This window comes from Capsicum annuum, chromosome 10, assembly GCF_002878395.1.
Source record: "Capsicum annuum cultivar UCD-10X-F1 chromosome 10, UCD10Xv1.1, whole genome shotgun sequence".
Classification (NCBI taxonomy): domain Eukaryota; kingdom Viridiplantae; phylum Streptophyta; class Magnoliopsida; order Solanales; family Solanaceae; genus Capsicum; species Capsicum annuum.
Window position 1 is genome coordinate 213,798,373 of NC_061120.1, and position 20,340 is coordinate 213,818,712.

General features: G+C 31.1%; 2 protein-coding genes across 2 annotated transcripts; one reads left to right on the top strand and one right to left on the bottom strand.

The window, feature by feature from the left end:
- Positions 1 to 730: 730 nt before the first annotated feature.
- Positions 731 to 3,309, bottom strand: LOC107854583. Its single transcript, XM_016699598.2, has 3 exons — positions 2,806 to 3,309; positions 1,735 to 2,000; positions 731 to 923 (listed from the first exon to the last, which is right to left on the bottom strand). Exons 1-2 carry the CDS (start codon positions 3,040 to 3,042, stop codon positions 1,737 to 1,739), a joined length of 501 nt encoding a protein of 166 aa, XP_016555084.1. The 5' UTR covers positions 3,043 to 3,309; the 3' UTR covers positions 731 to 923; positions 1,735 to 1,736.
- A 7,191-nt stretch (positions 3,310 to 10,500) lies between these two features.
- LOC107854525 lies at positions 10,501 to 12,631 on the top strand. The gene is made up of 2 exons (XM_016699532.2): positions 10,501 to 10,935; positions 12,096 to 12,631. Exons 1-2 carry the CDS (start codon positions 10,812 to 10,814, stop codon positions 12,317 to 12,319), a joined length of 348 nt encoding a protein of 115 aa, XP_016555018.1. The 5' UTR covers positions 10,501 to 10,811; the 3' UTR covers positions 12,320 to 12,631.
- The last annotated feature ends 7,709 nt before the right edge of the window (positions 12,632 to 20,340 follow it).

A 20,340-nucleotide genomic window follows, 5' to 3' on the forward strand; every position in this document is an offset into this window, starting at 1 on the left:
ACTTTTAATTAGTTCAGGGGGTAATAGGACCCCCTTGAAGTTGAGGTATGTCACAACTCTTTCGGGTATAGTTCGGAAAGGTAATTGGGTATTATCTCTATACTTTTCCACAAAAGTTAAGTCCAAAAGAAGCATATCTTCAAACAGAGATGATTAGTGTTAATTAAAAAAATTCGTTGGTTATAGTTAAATCTATCTTAATCAGACGTGATCAGCATCTAAAAACATTCAATAGTGATATGAAAGAGATACAAATTTAAGATTTAAATTATATGAATTTAAGTTAAAATTTCTACCATAACGCGATTATTGAACCTGAGATCAGTATAATATGTATGTTGTTGCTCAAGACATAAGAGGCATGATAACTCAACGTCATCCTTATTTTTCTTCAACTTATCACTGATAGACTGTTAAAATTTTTTGACTCAATTATGAAAACTAATTAAATACACGATCATTATAACACGCATGTTGCGCAATACATAAAAGGCATGATGACTTGACATCATCCTCGTATTTCATTTAAGATTTCAAGTTAGTGATGACAACTAATTAAACACAAGGGTTATGCTGATTCAAAACTTAAACCCAAAAATTTATAGAACAAGTTGACGAAAACCATGCAATCTATTTATCCGTGTTTCCAAAGGCACCCTATTCTTTCAAGAGGATTCACAATGTACTCAATATAAAATATCAAAAGACAAATATAAATACAAATACAAAATTGGATTTGAACAATACACTTGATTTTGATACTTGAAATGAAAAATATAACAAACAAATTGAAAAATATAATACAAAGATGGATTGGTGGAGGATACAAGTGAGAAACAGTCTTAATTACAAAGAAGAGTGAAAAAAAAGGAAAAAAATAGAACAATTTCCCTCTCTTATTGATCACTGATTCATCCCCACATCTGAAAATTGCAACAACATACACAATTCAGAAATTAAAATATCACCAGTAAATGACCCCAAATAAAAAATAAATGAAAAAGACAATTAAAAAATGTGGTTTATCAAATAAATAAAATAGATGAAAATCATAAGAGATCGACGATAAAATTTAAGAGAGAAAGAACATCCATATCAGTGGATCTAATCAATATTTACTTATCGCGGAGATAAGTAATAAGTGCACTTCGATTAATTTCACAAATTACTTATTGCTTTCTACCGGCACAAATCTAATTTTATTGTATTTATGAATCTAAATTATTTCACGAGCCAGGTGAAACGAAAAATTACAACAATTATATCAAATCTAATGAAAATTCAACAAGTGGTCTATGAAGACGAAACGATAAGACTACACTAATTTTGGTCATAGATTTTGAATCACGTTATAAAATATCTGTTTGATCATAAATTCTAGATCAAATTTTAAAAATTTGCCTTCAAAAATTTTCATGTTCCAAAAACCAATCTAAGAGGAATTTCACTTTTTTATCACAAAACTTCCAATTATGTTTTAAAAAACATCGATATCCAAATACTAACACCTCAAATTTTCATATTTCAACTTCAAAATTTATGTTCAAACTAGATACAACTACGAATAAGAATTCACATAAATTTACGAACGAGAATATCTTTGTTTGTTTTCATTGTTGAATGTATTAAACCGATTTTTTTTTTCATCTGCCTATAACGTATTTGTAAGTTAATCCTAATGTCATATTAAGGTAAAAAAAAAAAAAAAACATATAGTATAGTTTATGTATTTACCATTATATTTCACTTCGTTGAGAGGGGCTTCTCCAAAACCCAGCACCATAAAACTTGTCCCACATTTCTTTCTCCAGCTCCGCCGCATCCTTATCGGAAGCTAGGTTTCCGCCATCGCCAACCACCGCTATCGGGTTCGATATCTGATAAGCACGTAGCTCCATTTCATCACAGCTACAATGTCCATTCTTAGGTAATAATCCCTTTTTCATCAACCTATTCTGGCGGTTTTTCCTTATTGCTTTCTTGCAAAGTCCTGCAGGTACCTGCATTCAAGGGTGTAGCCGACTGGTCAACGATATGGACGATTGAGCAACGTGATGTCTTGGTTTCATTTTCTAGTAGAGACAAAATATTTGGAGATTTCTTACGTCTGTTCTAGCATTGGTAGACAGAATCACATGATTGATATTTGTCGTTGGTGAGAGATGGTGAGTACACCGCAGAATTAGTCGAGTTACGCAAGCAGCTAGCCCTAACACGATGGTTATATAAAAAATAGAAACAAAAAGGTATGACAGGCACATGCAACCTAGGGTGTAATCTAGTGGTCAATGACGTGGGTTGAACATCATGAAATCTCAGTTTCAATTCTCATTAAAGACAAAATATTTAGTGATTCCTTCCTATCTTTTCTAGCCTTGGTAGATAAAGTTACATGATACTTGTTTCAAGGTATCCCATAAAATTGATCGAGATGTGGGGAAGCTAGTCCGGATCCCACAATTATCAAAAAAAAAAAAAAGATGTGCGTTGATTGAGTACCATGAGATCTTAGGTTCAGTTTCTAACATCAACAAAACACTTGATGATATATTCCCGTCTTTTCTAATTTTGATGGATAAAGTTACATAATACATATCGCCGGTGGGAAATGATAGATATACCATGAAATTAGTCGAGGTGTGCTTGGTGATATCTTCCAATCTCTTTTAGTTTTGATGAATAGAGTTACATAATATGTATTGCTAGTGAAAGGTAACAAATATACCTTGAAATTAGTCGAGGTGCATAAAAACCGGCCTGCACACCACGATTACGAAAAAGAGAAGGAAAAGGTCTGGTAGGTACCTTATAAACAGCTAAAACAAGCAAGTTAGCTATTCCACAAGGACAACAACAAGCCACAGCTGCACATTCCGCCGTTGTACCACCAGCAACCTCCGCTAACCTCGCTTTCCGAACAACTCTTCCGCTGCTACCGCCACCGTGGGACGATGGAGATGAATCCTGACTAGACAAAAGTGGTTGACGTTTGTCAAGTGACAATGATGATGGTGGCGATTGTATGATAATTGGTCTCGTCATTCCACCCTAAGCTCAATTTTGAAATATAACTTTAATGTAAGAAATCTTTTGATTTCGTAAAGCTTAGGTTCAGACTGAGGCTGAGATTAGAGCGGGGAAGAGAATATTTGGATGTTCTAAGTGCAAAATTTTACCCCTCCCCAAAGTTGCTGAAGAAAATTTTTATGTGAATATAAACTTTTCTTGATGAGTTTGGTTTATCTATTTGAAAATTTTATGATCCAAGAAAAAATACTAATGATGGGTTGAGAGAGGTGAAAATAGAATAGAAGAGAGAAAAATAAGGTATGTCATATAAGGGTGCGGGGATGTAGGGAACAAAGAAATGGAGAATAATGGGTCCCTACTATTCTTTTCATGGTCAAAGTGGTACTAAGTCTATTTACATGCATCTTGATAAAATTTGAATGGCAAAATAACCTTCTGCATCCCGTAATATATCAATTTTGTAAGTTAGACACTTCTACTTAGATTTTGTTATCTGAATCCTTGAACCCATTAAAAAATAATATTTTGCATCCTTTGACCATTGACCTTGCCTATGTGGCATTGAAATAGTGATTAGGACAAAGAGAGTGTAGCCACTCGCCTATGGATGCGAGTGGGATCAATTTTTGGCAAATTTAATATTAAAATAATAAAAAATAAAATTTAAAAAAAAAATAAAAAGAATCCTTTTTTTTCCTTCATCTTTTTTAATTGAAATTTTTTTAAAAAAAATAAAAATAATTTAAATATTTTTAAAATTTTAAAAATATTTTTAAAATTTTTAAAATTCTTTTTTTAAAAAAATATTTTTTCCCTCCCCACCCCATCCCAGCCCCTCCCCACCCCCACCCCCCCCCCACCCCCCCCCCCCCCCGTCCAGCCCCTCCCCACCCCACCCCACCCCCAGCTCCCACACCCCTCCCAGCCCCGTCCCCACCCCAGCCCCAGCCCCCTTACCCCACTCCAACACTCTTCTAGCCCCCCATTACTACTTTCACTTTTTATTTTTTATTTTATTTTTTCCTCAATTCAATTCTTTTCATTTTTTTTTGAATAAAAATTTAAATTTGAAATCTTTTTTTTGGGGGGGAGGGATTAAAATTTAAATTTGAATTGAAAGAGAGTGATAGTGAATATTGAAAAAAATTAGTGAATTTCGCTTGAAAAAAATTAAACTTTTTGTGAATTTTTTAAAAGATATTCAAATTTAAAAATCAAAAATTTATTATGTTTGTATATATGAATTTATAGTTAAAAATTTAAATTAATTGGAGAAGAATTTTAATTATTTGGAATTAATTTGATGTTTAATTTGTGAGCAAAAATAAAAACATGATTATTCAAATTTTTCTACAATTATAAATTTTTCTTATTTAGTTAAATTAATTTTAATAGTTAATTTGTGATTTAGCATTTTAAAAGTGACTTGGAATTTAATGTAATACTTTTTTTAATTTTTCTTTTAAATGACATGGCAAATGAGGCTGATGTGGCAGCTGACGTGGCAGATGACGTGGGGAAAGTGTATTACACTCACCCAAAAAGGATTTAAAATGTTGCTTTTTAGTAGGTTCAGGGGTTCAGATGACAAACATGTAAGTAGAAGTATCTAACTTACAAAACCGACATAATACAAGGGTCCAGAAGGTCATTTTGCCAATTTGGATATATGATAGTTTTACTTACCATAATTTGGATAAATAAGAAAAGTTATTTAGTGTTTTTTCATAGGATTCTTATTCTTAAATCTTAATATTCCCTCCACGCGAAATTAAGAAAGAAAGAAAAATTGAAACTTACATAATTTTAGGTAGAGTTAAGGATTAAAAACACATTTAATTTTATTTGAATTATTGCTTGATGATTAGCGAAACTCACCTAGATGCTGACTAAACCAAATACTTATTCACAAACACTTCTAGATATGTTTGACTATAAAATTTATGTCCGTCTGACATAAGATAACGACTATATTAATTAAAGGGCACATTGTTATTATCTTTTTAAAATGTTTTACAATTGATCATTTTTTAAAACCCTAACCTCTTCCCTTCCATAAGCCGATGATATCGACACTATGACTGAGACCACGACAGAAAAGGTGAAAAACAAGATGTCGGTATTGCGATGAAGAATAAACTAATTTATACAATATTAATTTTAACCTTTAATTGTATAAACTTTGATCTATATTAATTTATTTAACTTTGTTATGGTGGAATTCTTTTCCACGTGGAGTGCAATGTGAAAGAATTTTTTAAACAAAAGAGGATGTAAGTCATCAGATATTAGTTGAGGCTTGTGTCGCTAATTGTTGAGCGATAATTTAGATAGAAAACTCGCTTTTCCAATATCCAGATATGAAATTCAAAATTAAGATATTATAGATGTATTTTTGACCCTTAATTCATTTAAGTATGTACTTTTTCTTCTAATTTATGCGACATATTTTCTTTTTTACTCTGTACAAAAAGAATGTGATCTTCTTATTATTAGAAAAAGATTAATTTTAAAAATCTCATTTTACTCTTAATAAAGTAATTTATAATTAGTACAATGTTTAAGATATTTGTTTTAGATCATAAATTCCAGAGATCTTCCTTTATTCTAAGTCAAACAATATCAATGTAGTTATGGAAAACTTCACATTAAGAATAAAACATAAATTAAAAGTTGTGTATGAAAGAAACTAAAGTTATATTGCTTAATATAAACATAAAAACACATTATTTTTTTCTTGAATTATACGAGAAAAACATGCATCACACAAATTAAGAAAATACTTAAATATTATTTTTTTAGTAATTGTGATATCTGTACAATTTACATTACGCACACCTCAATTAATTTCGTGAAAATCTTACCACATCCAATAATAGATACTCCCTTCGTCTCATTTTATATGTCATCATTTACTTTTTAGTCTATTCCATAAAGAATGTCATCTTTTCTTATTTGGTAATTATTTAAAGACATAATTTCATTTGTCTTCTTTTTGGTCCCACTTAAATTTAAAAAAAAAAAAAAGATGAAACATATTTTTTAATAAAAGATAATTTAGTTAATATTATCAAATTTATTTTTATCTTTAAAATTTTATGTTCGATAAAATAACGATACATGAAATAAAATAAGACGGAGGGAGCATCAAATTCCTTTATTCATAAGGCTGTAATATATGAAAAAAAGAAAAAAAAAATTGTAACTTTTGTGAGGATGGGAGTGGGGGAAGAATTATTTTGGTTTTTAATAGGTAAAGGTGGTTAGGGGACAAGGATACGTGTGGGGAGGAAGTACAATTTGGAGATTACACAACAATAGCCAATGTATGGGGACATAACATCGTGAACTAACAATCTTGGGATTTAGCCAACATTGTATCTAGTCACCCCACCCCACCCTCACCTCCGATAAAAATTTATACGCACTTGATATATACATTAAATTAATATTTTTTATTATAATTAAGTAGTTAAATTAAGAAAAATATATATTAATTAATTATAATTAAATAACATAAATTTTATATTCAAACACACGACATGCATATATTAAATTGATGTATACATCGAATGCGTATAAGTTTTAACTCCCCACCCACACCCCACACCCCACACCCCACCACCTAAACACCAAAAAATAAGTTTCGGCTTAGATACAGGGGTGCAAAAAATAAGTTTGGGCTTAGATACAGGGGTGTGCATAATTTGGTGTACAATGAATTAATAAGTTGAAATCAAAAATTTTGATATTTGGTATTCAGTATTTAAACATTCGGTCAAGTATTACTTTATTTTTTTTTAAAAAAAAATTGATACTAATAACATATTTGATATTTATAAAGAAATAATAACCTGAGGTTATATTGAATCCTCTAATAATTATTGAGGACCGAGTGGTAAGGTCATGATTTGCAAGGGAGCAGATTGATCACTAACTTTTTCATTTGGCGTAAGTCATTACAACAAAAACTAGAAGTTAGCTATGAATTTCATTGTTAATCTGTCATTATATTGCTCATAGCTAATATAAACTTTGACGTTGTAGAATTAAGATTAGAATGAATTTCATTTTAGTTACGTATATAATTTGTCAGTCGCTAAATTCTAGTTTTTGTAATAGGTGCACGACCAACAACTCTAAATGTCAATTAGAAAGCGGCACTTTTTGATTTAGTATTTTGTCAGATATTATCTTTTATTGCTTGAAGAGAAAATAAATTTATCATTTTATGTCCAAATTGAAATTATGAAACTAAATAAACTGAAATAGAAAGACGAAACATGGAACCATATCGAGTTTAATCAATTAATAATGGCAAAGAGTATGAATGAGACATCTTTTTAATACAAGAGACAACAAATCGTTTTCTATTTTGCATAGTTTAAAAGAATTCTTTAACTATTCATCTTTCAATATAAACGTAAAGTTATTTTGAATTCGCGCATTGCAAGGCCTATTTCTAGAGGTGACACTTTTAATTGAATTTTTTTTCATTCTTAGGAGTTCGAACTAGAGGATGAAGAGATATCAATCGTCCCATCTTTCATACTGAATTACTGATTAATATAAAATAATCTACTATACTTAACTTTTTAGGTATATTTTAAAAATCTAATTACAAACAAGATCAAATTATGGATCAGAAAATTAAATTTGTTGCCATCTTTACTACTATTATAGAACAATGATTAATTTTTTTTGTTAGTTGAAGTCAAAGGGAGAATAATGTGGACCGGTGATGAAAGAAAAAAAAAAAAAAAGAACTGCTGCCCTCGTTCCCCTAAAATAAGACTAAGAAAATAAAACAAAAAGGACCATGCACAAAGCTTTACTAAAACACAAAATTGAAGAATTTATTTAAATAAATGTCTACCTACTGAATAAATTAAAAATAGCCGGTGAATATACAAAAGGACCATGCACAAAGCTTTACTAAAACACAAAATTGAAGAATTTATTTAAATAAATATCTACCTACTGAATAAATTAAAAATAGCCGGTGAATATACAATATATGTATATTTATGTAATACAGCCGTATATAATTAGTGTATAATCTATGTATATTATGATAATTGGGTTAAAAGTCTCTCATATTTCTGCTAAAAAGAGTAATGAAAGGTTTCTAATTCCGTATAAAAACAGTGAGATCCATACTATTAGGGGACCAATTAATTATACGTGATCATGATATTACTCGCCCACGGCGAAAAGTGGGTCGATGAGGACAGATCGAAGAGAAGGATTGATAAATTTATAGGTTAGTAAGAATTAATTAGAGAAGGAGAGTATATTACACCGTAGTTAGGAAAATTTAATATCAAAATGATATAAATAATATATTATAATATATCTAATTTAATATATATGTAAATATACTAAAAATATAATATAATCTGATATAACATATAAATATATAAATTATAATCATTTAGTAACCCTAAATCCTAATATACTGCTTTGCTTTAGACCGTTACATTAACGTGAAGGCTGCAGCAGCGCTCAACCATTCTCAGTTCGTCAATTCATTTGAAATTTCACCATCGCCAACGACAGTCATTTGCTCAGTTCATTTGCTCAGTTTATCACTGCCACTCTGTCGTCACGCCAACGGCGATGACTCAGTGAGGTCGATATTTATAGTTATTTCATGCATGTTGAATTAATTATATTTGGGAATAAAAATTAGGTTTGAAAAAAAGATTATTGTTTCTAGAAAAATCACCAATTTTTAATGCTCACTACTTTAATCTTTAAAATCGAAATAAAAATCTGAAATAACCGAACCGAATTTGTAAAAAACGGACCAAACTGAAATAATTTTGGTTTGGTTATGGTTTTCATTTTCGTCAATCCGAAAATCGAAAAACCGAACCAATATTCAATAATCAAACCGAACAAACTGAATGTCCACCCCTAGTAGTGGGATGAACTAACCTTAGCGAGGATATCGATGCTGAGTTTCTCACATGAATGTATTTAACTCCCTTGACGAAAGATGAGTCAATGAGGATGGGTCAATCAGAGAAGGATTAGCAGGCTTCTAGGCTGATATATCTCCTAATAAAGGATGCATGTTACGCTTCAGGTGAATCCCACATTGAAATGGAAGAGCAAAATGAAGAGATTTGTAAGACATAACACAAGTTCATACGATACACATACTTACTAAATCCGATGATGACGTAACTCATGGAATTAATAGTAGTTCTATTTTTTATTTTTTTAATTTGTAAATTGTTAATTACTAGTGCTATAATATTCCATACACATTTGTCATGCTAAAGGTATCAACGTGCAACCATATATTACTCGCAAAGAAGACTAAGTTAGACTTTCAGATTCAAATAAATTAAAGATAATATATTAACATGTGAAAAACTGAAGTATATTATATATTATGTATATATAATAATTATCGAGTAATATGGATTAACTTTTAAATAAAGGATTCCATTCTCCAAACAAGTGTCATTAATTTTCCCATAATTATTTGCCTTACCAAACACATGCAAATATCACAGTTGACTCAATCTCTTTCAATTTTCTACTTTTACCTAACAATCCTTGATTAATTTTTCTTAATTTTAGATAATTTTCCCTCTTGAATGAGAATTTCAAAGTGGCATATAAAGTTTTGGTAAACAATTAATTCCTTAAAGACGAGAAAAATGATTTTTCTAGAGAAAATAAATTTCACAATATGCACATATTTCGTTGCGTCATCTGATCGCATCTTCCAACATAACACGCCTCATCTTCACCTCCCGTAGTATTGGTATAAATTAAATACAAATACATTTAAGAAAGAACAAAAAAATTGTTTAAGTACCAGATCAAAAAATAAAATTAAAGCTCATTTATTTTTCTAAAAGAACGTTTTTCATGAAAAGTATTTTTCTATATATATCTAACATATCCTAACCTTAAAAAACTATATGACAATGTCCACAAGAAAAATTTATCCACACCCCGATATATACACCAAATCAATAAATAAAAAGAATATGAAGACATTAACAAGACAGAATATTCATAATCACTTAAGAATTTAGTTTGATCATTTCAAAAGAATTGGCTTCTACATTATTAATTTTACAGAAATTAATCAAAAATATCCTTAAGTCATATGAAATTGAATAAAAATATCCGTTTATCTCTCTTAAATACCTAGGTTAGCTAACACACAACAAATTGGAGATATAATAAAGATAATTTTTTCAAAAAAAACAAAAACAAATAAAAGATGAGTAGATGACTATGAGTTTTAATTTATTTTTTTTCTAAAAAAGCATTAAATATTGTTAAAAATATCTTTGGATGTACTATATATTTTCGTTAAGACCACAAGATTATCTAGGATAAAACTAAATTTTAGGGGATAAAATTAGATACAGAATCCTTAAAATGTCTATTTATTGTTTGGTGTTAACAAAAAATAAAAGTCAAATGCCATAGATATTTAAATGCTGATGGCATTCGACACAAACTGAAGAACAATTAAAAAATCCCTATATATAATTTTTAAAAAAACAGTTGACAATTCATTTTCTCATTTCCAATTTTTTTTCCCTTTAAATGCAACAAGTTAACTGTTTTTTTGTTCCATCTTATTATTCCATGAACTTCTCATATATCATCATCATCAATAAAATGTTTTTATTTGTAGTTTTCCAAGAAATTTTCCTTTGATTTTTTTTTCCCAACGTTCTAAATATTCAAAAATAAAATAAAATTGCATAATTTGTTTTTGGAAGAGGAAGAAAAAAAAAGGGTCAATGGAGATATCAGGATCTGCATTTTTGGCTGTATTTGCAGTTTCTGGAAGTGTTGCTTTCCTTGCCATGAAAGTGAATGAACATCTTCTTTCTGATTTCATAAACAAACTCGAAATTGAAATTGGTAATTTTTCTCTATACCTCTTTATATATATATACATTTTGAAGTTTTTGATATTATATATATTTTCATCTAGATATATTGTTGTTCGTTATACTTTTGGTTCATTCATGATCTTACCGTTAGCAAAGTTTTTGTATACGTCCTTGCCATTGAGTGATTAGAGGCGAAACTGAAAGATCATATTGAATCTTCTTTGTGAAAATCTTGTCTCGGTAGTATTAATGACTCTTTGCGTGAAATACAAAAGCACTTTATGTATCAAAATACTTCAACAAAATCGGTTCAAATTTGCCCGTGTTTTGATTTTATATATATATATATATATATATATGTGCGTGTGTGTGTTAATATCTGTTATATACCTTTTTATATATTTGACTTAGCAAATACAGTTTTCTGAAATATAAACACCAAAAAGTTTTGCAAAAATGAGAGAAAAGATCTGTATATGTCCAAAGAAGTTGACTTTTTGATGGTCGATCACGGTCTTCTTTTTTTTATTTTTCTTATTTTTATTTCTCAACTAATATATAAATGTAAAAATAGGAAGTTACATAGTTGGCAGCTCTTTTAAAAAATATACATATACATTATATATTTAATCTGCTTTAATGTTTTTTCTTGTCGAATGTTTATTGAAAAAAACCTTCTCTAACTCTCGAGATAAGAGTAAGATCTGCATACACTTTATCCTCTTCAAACTTCACTTATAAGATTATTTTAAGTATATTGTTGTTGTACATATGTATTATACACTGATCGACTATTTTTTGAGATGGGTGAATTTATATTACTTTTTCTAACATAAATCCCAACAATTTGAAGCTTAATTACATAAAATTCGGAAATTTTACATAATTACTGAAAATCTTAATTTTAGATTTGTTGAAATGCATAATTAGCTTCCAATATATTCAATGAAGATACATTTTTTTCTTTGTAAAGACGCATAATTAGCTTTCAAGACTTTTTTGCGAAATTTGGGACTATCAAGATACATAATTAGCTTTCGATATATCCAACCAAGATACACAGTTAGTTGAAATTCTTATAATTACTTTGTAAGAGTGGAAATTTGTGTAAATATAATAAATTAAGGTGTATATTTATGTTATTTTTTCATGTTTATGTGTTGATATTTTACATTATTGTGTGGGCAGATAAAGATCAAGCAAAGAAGAAGGTTATGTTTTCCAATAAAGTTGTGGAATTGGGTTCACATAACAAAGATATAAAATTTGATGATTATATTTCAATGAAGAATTATGATGCAGAATCGTCAATATCATCATCTGATGAGAGTTTGAAATCTATGCCTTTGAATTGGCAAGTTCGTTATAAAGGAATCCTTAATGATAAGATTACACTTAGAGGTTATGATTAACTACTATCAATTAGTAGTAAAATCTATTTATTGTGATATCCCTTTTGTATTTGTTGATTGTAATGGTGGCTTTTGTAGTTACTTTTTGCAAAGAAAATGACATGTTTGTTTAGTATCTAATCGAAACAATCTCTTTGTCCAATAAAAGATAAGGGTAAGGTTGCATACATTCTGTCCTCTTTAGATTCAGTTTCTGTGTGTGTTTGTTGTTGTATTTGCAAAGAGAGTGACACGTTGCGACTTTAGTAAATTTTCATTTTAGTTTGTGTAACATATTCAGTAAATTATTGTTGCATATTGTGATGTTGTTTTTATGAGTTTTAATTTGATTTGTCAAACAATATTTCACTAATAGTACTCCAAAGGGAATATCATAACAAGAATTTTACAAATTTTATATATGAACAACAATTGCGAGGAAAAGAAAAGTTGTTATGAAACAATTCAAGTAAATATTGCTTAATATATACGAAAATACTAACGCATTCAAGATTATAGGTTTATGAATTCGAGATCATAGTTCTTTTTTGCTTGTTAAATTTTAAATAAAAATACATATTTAATGGTTTTTATACATGAACATCAAATTTGAACTGAACATTATTGTAATGGTGACTCCACCCCTCACATTCACAACTGTGAGTATTACTTGATTTTTGTTGTTCGAAAGTAAAGTCTCAGTATGATGTAATGATGAGTCAAATAAGTGTCTATGATGTATAGTGTTCAATAAGTCTTATTATGATGTATACAATATGCATTTACTTATTTTGAGGAAAAAGCTCATACGTAGATGACTACTTATTTATCTATAACGAGAGATTTCGATTCAATCTCCAAGAATTGAGATATTTTTATTAGAAAGACCCTTAAACCTTAATATAAAACTTTTCTGACCTGAATTGTAATTTAGTTAAAAGTACTAGTGCGGAGAAGCCGAATGTGAAACGACAATAGCTATTGATTATAGCTTAGTCATTACTGATATCGAATTCATTTACCCCTTTGTTTTATCTGTTATTTAGAGTCTCACGTCGAATAATGGATGAGTAATTGATTTCATTATATGAGCTTAGGTAATTCTGCCTTAATAAGCTAGTTTTTGAGGTTGAGTTAGACTCAGGATTTTGACCAAGAATTCTGATCATTTTCATCTAATAAAATTATGATTTGATTATACAAAATCATAAATAGATACTTTACGATGAGATAAAAATAATATAATTTGTGTGATCATTTTTTGTTGTTCAAATTGTATGAAAAATACACATCGTTGGATAGAACGATAGCAATAGTAAGAATTATCTTGAATGGAGGCCTCAACTCTTACTATCGTTGGATAGAACGATAGCAGTAGTAAGAGCTAGCTCGATCATAAAGCTACTAAAACAATAACTTGAGGCCTCAACTTTTTGGAGGTTCCATTTTTTTTTTAAATACTAGTTTAGATGTACGCATCTCGCGCGTATACATCATTGAGTTCAACTGTTACACTAAATAGGATATTTATCTAAATAACAAAGATATATACACTAATTAAATTCAACAATTTTTGGAGAATTTATTTAATTAAACCTAACTTTTACCAAAAAAAAGTTGTCAAAGTCGATCGACATTCATCTATCACCAGTAAACTGCAACAAAACAATATGATGATAGAGACATCCAAACAATATAATTACACAAAAAATTTTCCAAAGTCGTCTGACGGTCATCTATCATCTGTAAACTATAACAAAATAATACGATAATAGAGATATCAAAATAATACAACTAAACTTAACTTTTACGCAAGAAAAAATTCAAAACAGAGATATAAAAGCAATACAATTAAACGTAATCTTTACTTAAAAAAAATCCTTAAAGCTGACCGACATTCACATACCACCTGTAAATTCATCTACCACCTGTAAACTATAACAAAATCATATTTTCCCAATAAGTAAATTGATTTCTTCGGTAGTTTAACGTGCATCTCAATATTTATAGAAGTATTTTCTTAATAGAATCCTATTTTAGGAGTATTTTTCTATCCTATTTTAGGAGTATTTTTCTAATAGATCGGTATAAGAAAAAACATTAATTGATTCTCCTTCTATATATTTTAGAGTCCCACATATTTTAGGAGTCTAGTTAATATAATTAAATAATAAATTAAAAAAATAGTGAAAAAACAGTTTTATCTAAAGAAGAGTCTTTTAATGAAGGACAAAAAGTTCAAATCACTTTTCTAAAAGTCTTCACACTTAGTATATGTGCTTTGCACGTGTCTTTAGCGTCAATCAATAAAATATACATAAGAATTAAGAACAATATTATCAGAAAGTAGCAATATATTAACTTTAAGAAATGATCAAAGGCGAAGCCAACCTAGTAATAGAGGGTTCGTCCGAACCCTCTTCGACGAAAAATTATACTATTAATACATGGTTAAAATAAATTTTATTTATATACTGTAGCCTCTAGAAATGATATATCTATTAGATTATATAATAAATATTATATATCAAATATATTATTGTATGATGTGTCTCACTTGAATTTTTATTACAAACAAAAAAAACAAATTTAATTTAAATTTAACACAAGTAAACCTAGATAGAGAGAGTTAATTAATAAGTTATTCTTTATTATATTATATGATATAATAAATTTTAAATCTTAAATCCTTCTAATATTTTGACCAACCATACTTCTCTCAAAAAATAATCCATCATTTATTTTTCTCATTTTCAGTGTGGCAGTATACTTAGTTTAAACAACATTCAATACTTTTACTTATTAGTAGAGTAAAATCATGATCATAAAAGTGTGTACATCATCCTTCTCAATATATTTAAACACTACTTAAATATTTTAACTTTAAGTTTTTTTGTTAACTCAAATAAAATATAAATACATGAACGTATGGATACACAAAAACATAATGATAGAATAAAATTAGAAAAGGCAATCAAAATAAAAAATATATAATGTTATATTGTAATCAATCTAAAATTTAATCATAGCTCACGAAGTCCTCCTCCTTCTTCTAATGCAATATTTTAACTTTAATCGTGATTATATTTTTTTACTAAATTGTTAGTTCTCTATGAAAAAAAGGGAGTAGAGTATTACCTCCGTCTTTAATACAAAGAAAGGATACTTGAAGGTATTCAACAAACCAATCTAAATGATCCCCTACATTACCATGGTACAGAAGGTCTTCACTGTTTCCTCCTCCTCATATTAGCTTGCAAAGTTGAATTCGTTGTTGTCGATTGATATTGGTTGTCTATGTCACACTCCTTCTATTTTTGCCAAAAGATATGAATTTATCTTTCGAAAGAATTTTATTATTAAGTGACAAAAAGATGAAAATTTTATTCCGAAAAGGATTTTTACAATGAAATTTAGAGTCGCCACTTGACATAGATCGGGTGTGCCAAGTCACCTTTGGAAATCTTTTTTCAAAACAATTTCACTCTAAAAAAAACTGATCCGCAAACAGAGATTCTGACTAAGGAATTCTGTTGACCGAGGGGAAGGTGTTAGGCACCCCTCGATCCAGTGGTTCGACCACGGTCGCTTGATGGAGCGTATCGGCTAATTTTGACACTACGAATGTACAAACCACACAAAACACGTAACAATCAAACAAACAAACAAACCAAACGAATCAAAAATAGTGTCCAGTCCAATTTATACAACCCATAATAGAAAGATGCAAAAAATAAATCCTATCTAACCTATACTAATCCTAACTATGCTCCCGTGCTTTCCCACTCGATGTTTCGGGCCTTGACCGCGCTCCGTCTTCAAGTACAAGATATTTCGGGGCATTCCCCGGTGAATAAGTACAATTCCTTCGGGCATTCCCCAGCAAATGAATACAATTGCAATGCACAAAAAAGAAACGGGATCATACAACACCATGTTCCACAACTTCAACAATCAGCAAAAATCCATTTCTATAGTTTTGCCTACCCCACTTAGAATTTGCTTATCGATTTCGATCCTAAACATGATATTTAGCATAATTAAAGGAGTCAAAAATTGAATCAAAAATCACTTAATCAATTAATCGATTACCATTCCCCAAATCCATTCTCAGCATGACCTAAATCAAGCCTATAGCAATTCATCAATCCAGTTTTCAACTCCAAATTCAACATTAAACACACAAACAACGAGGATTCGAATATACCCAAACACACAAATCATTCGTAATCACGGGAAAATAAAAAGAAAGAAAGGTTAGAATTGGACCTCAAGAGATTTTGATTGACTTAATTAGAGAAATAAGAGCCCGTCCAGGAACCTTGAAGAACACCAACGGAATCTCAATCCCTGAATCAGTAAAGAAAACAGTAAAAAAACACGATAAACTCCAAATTTCAATCCGAGCCAATATACCTACGAGTGAAATCAATGAACAAAGCTAGACCAAGCACCCCAAGAACAGTGAACCCACAAGAACAGTGAATCCACAAGACAAACCCAACTTGATCTTAGAGAAGATTATCGCGAAATCGACTTGAAACAAAGAACCCGCAAGAAAAGTGAACCCCAACAACCCAAAAATACGAGAATATCAAAGGAATCTGCAAGAATAGTGAACCGACGAATGCTGACAGCAGACGAGTGAACTAAAAACGACCAAAACCTTCAACTCCGACGATGACTTCGCCGAAAATGGCTTAAGAAATAACCAGTTTTTTTCGATTTCTGTGGGTGTGCGTACAACTCCGGTGTATTGAGTGTGTGCGCGCGACTTTCATGTGACATATGTGTGTAGCATGCGATGGAGAAAAGAAAGGAAAATAAAAAAAATGGAGGAGTTTGGTTATTACCAGAAGAAGCTCCCAATTTCTTTTTCCCTTTTTGTGTATATCCGTTCCCCCTTTTTATTTGGATGATGATCCTGTATATATATTACTTTCCAGTGAAGGTATGTTGAATGAGAATTAGGGAGTGGTCCCCTCTTTTTTTGTTAGGAAATGGACCATCCTAGGAATATTCTCCCTTAGGGCCCACCTAGGTGTCTTTCTTGGAAGGTTTCTTTTTCTTTGTGGTCAAGAAATATGAAGGGAGGAGAGCACATGGGTAGGTAGGGTAGGTGAAGTGGTATTGGGTGAGGTGTCTTAATTTAATAGGTGGGGTTGTTAATTAGTTATCACAAGAATAATTGGAGATTGGGTTTGTTAGGGGTTTGTTATTTTGTCATTTTGCGGAGAAATAATTACACGGGGTAGGGCACGTGGTAAGACGAGGGTAAAAGAATGGATAGATTGAGTCTTCGAGAGGGACAAAATTAGGTGTCTACATCATGCCCCCCTTTGAATGTAAACACTAAGTGTTTTCATACAAAGAAGTAGACAATGAGACAAAATTTTGACCCGACCATTATTCAAGAAAGAAATAGAAGGAAGAAAAGCAACCAGGTCTTGACTTAGGAAATCCTACCTACCCAAGTTATGAAGGACTCAAGTGACAGATATCTCAAAGGATTGGAAATCAGATGGACTATACCGAGTTGGAGAGTCGAGTGAGGTTCCATCGAAGTTTTGGTCCGCGGCTCTGTTATTACATCAAAATAAAAATTACAAGTTAAAACATAAATGAAATTACAAAATTCTATCTATACAGATTTCCTTGTCTCTTTAATCGAGTTTTATCACCCTATTCTTCAGGTGGGCTCCTGACTTGAAATTTCTTTCAACTTGTTGGTTGGTTTTCCATTGCTTCACTTCGCTGCTCGACTTTTATTTATTCGCCCTGCTCTTCTGGCGGGTTTCTAACTTGCCATATTTGTCTTTCAATTTCATCATCCTGTTCTTCAGGCGGGCTCCTGACTTACGATTTTCTCACCCTGTTCTTCAGACGGGCTCCTGAAATCAGAATCAAAACTAAAATGAAAATTATCCCAAACAAAGATTATAATAAAGAAGGATTTCATCATTTTTTGTAAGTAATATCCCATTTTCCAGGAGGGTCTTGAACAGAAAGTAAAACCCCATTTTTTAGGGGGGTCCTGAACAGAAAGTAAAGTCCCATTTTTTAGGAGGGTCCTGAACAGAAAGTAAAATCCCATTTTTCAGAAGGTCCTGAACAGAAAGCAAAGTTCCATTTTTCAGGAGGGTCCTGAACAGAAAGTAAAATCCTATTTTTCAGAAGAGTCCTGAGCATAAAGTAAATTCTTATTTTTCAGGAGGGTCCTGAGCAGAAAGCAAAGTCCCATTTTTCAGGAGGGTCCTGAACAGAAAGTAAAGTCCCATTTTTCAGGAGGGTCCTGAACAGAAAGAAAAGTTCTATTTTTTAGGAGGGTCCTGAACATAAAGCAAATTCCCATTTTCCAGGAGGGTCCTGATTATAAAGTAAATTCCCAATTTTCAGGAGGGTCCTGAACATAAATTAAATTCTCATTTTTCAGGAGGGTCCTGAACATAAAGTAAATTCCCATTTTTCAGGAGGGTCCTGAACATAAAGTAAATTCTCATTTTTTAGGAAGGTCCTGAACAAAAAGTAAAGTCCCATTTTTCATGAGGGTCCTGAATAGAAAGTAAATTCTCATTTTTCAGGAGGGTCCTGAACAGAAAGTAAAATTCCATTTTTCAGGAGGGTCCTGAGCATAAAGTAAATTCTCATTTTTCAGGAGGGTCCTGAACAGAAAGTAAATTCCAGATATGCCTTCCCAATGGTAACTGAACTTACTGAAAAGAAACTTGTCCCTGTTTCATCAAAGAAAACTTTGTTAGTTAAAAACTCAATGGTGGTTTGCAGCACTTGGCTTTCCAGACATCTGCTGCAACACCCATTTCTTTTATCTTTGTTTCAGATTGTTGACATTTGCCCCTGTCTTGCCGCATCATTGACCCGAATCCAGATTGAGGGAAATGAGTTCTGACTCTTACAATGAGTTTCCATTTTACCATGCCTCTGAGATGCACCTTTTTCTAAATCTGGATACTTCCATGAATCCAGTAGCCTGTCGATTGATAGACTTCCTTTGCTTTGTGTTGAATTGCGATCATATTTCTTTCATGTGCTGGTCCTTGGCTTTTCCTCATACAAGTGGAAAGACTGGTAGTAAGTTTTAAAATCCCTTCTCGCTTGCTTTGACACAGACTTGACTTAAAATGTAAAGAAATGATGCTGACTTTTGTTTTGATAAATGACATAAAAAGACAAAATATGAATATATAAATGAAAGAAAAGGGCAATGTCCCTTATTCAAAAAGAAAACTTATCTGATACGGCAACCAACTCCAATGAGTATGACATGCACTTTGGATTAAGATGCCTGATCTTCCTATCCAAACTTCCCTTTTGTTTTTGAGTTCATGCCTTTACCGCTGGGCCGCTTCTTCAAATACATTGGACTCATATATCCCATTCAATTGACGATATCTTAAAAGACTTTCGCCAATAAATCTCTTTCCTTTTCACTTTTCTCTCAAACTCGTCATCACCTTACGGTGCCCATGAGGGTTTTCACCAATAAGACTCTCTCATTTTATTTCTCTCAACTCCCCATCACCTTATGGTGACCGTAAGGGTTTTCACCAGTAAGACTCTCTCATATTTATTTCTTTCCTGATTTCTTACGTTGAGGAGAACAAGTAGTACCCCCAAAATGCGGCATCATATTCATTGTATGCTTAGCCTTAACATTATTAAAGATTGATCTGAAGGTCTTTCTTTGGTTGTAACTTAGAATTTGGATAAGGTTAGAAAAACAAGGATGACAGGAGGCTCAAACGACACTTGAAGTAGGGGGTGGGACTTACAACTTTTGGAATCGACTCAAACAACACATTAACTCATGCCCCAATTTTTGTCGACTAGGTGACTTTAAGATTTTATTTGGTTAGACCGAGCCCTGAATAGGGTATCCTACGTATCTCACTCCCAAGAGAGGAGAATCAGGTCGCACGTAGTTCCATTAGCTTGTTCTTTGTTTTGGTATAATTTTCTCTTCCTTTTTTCTTTTATTTTTTCATGCTTTTTCTTTTATTCTTCTTTTCTTGACACTTTATTTT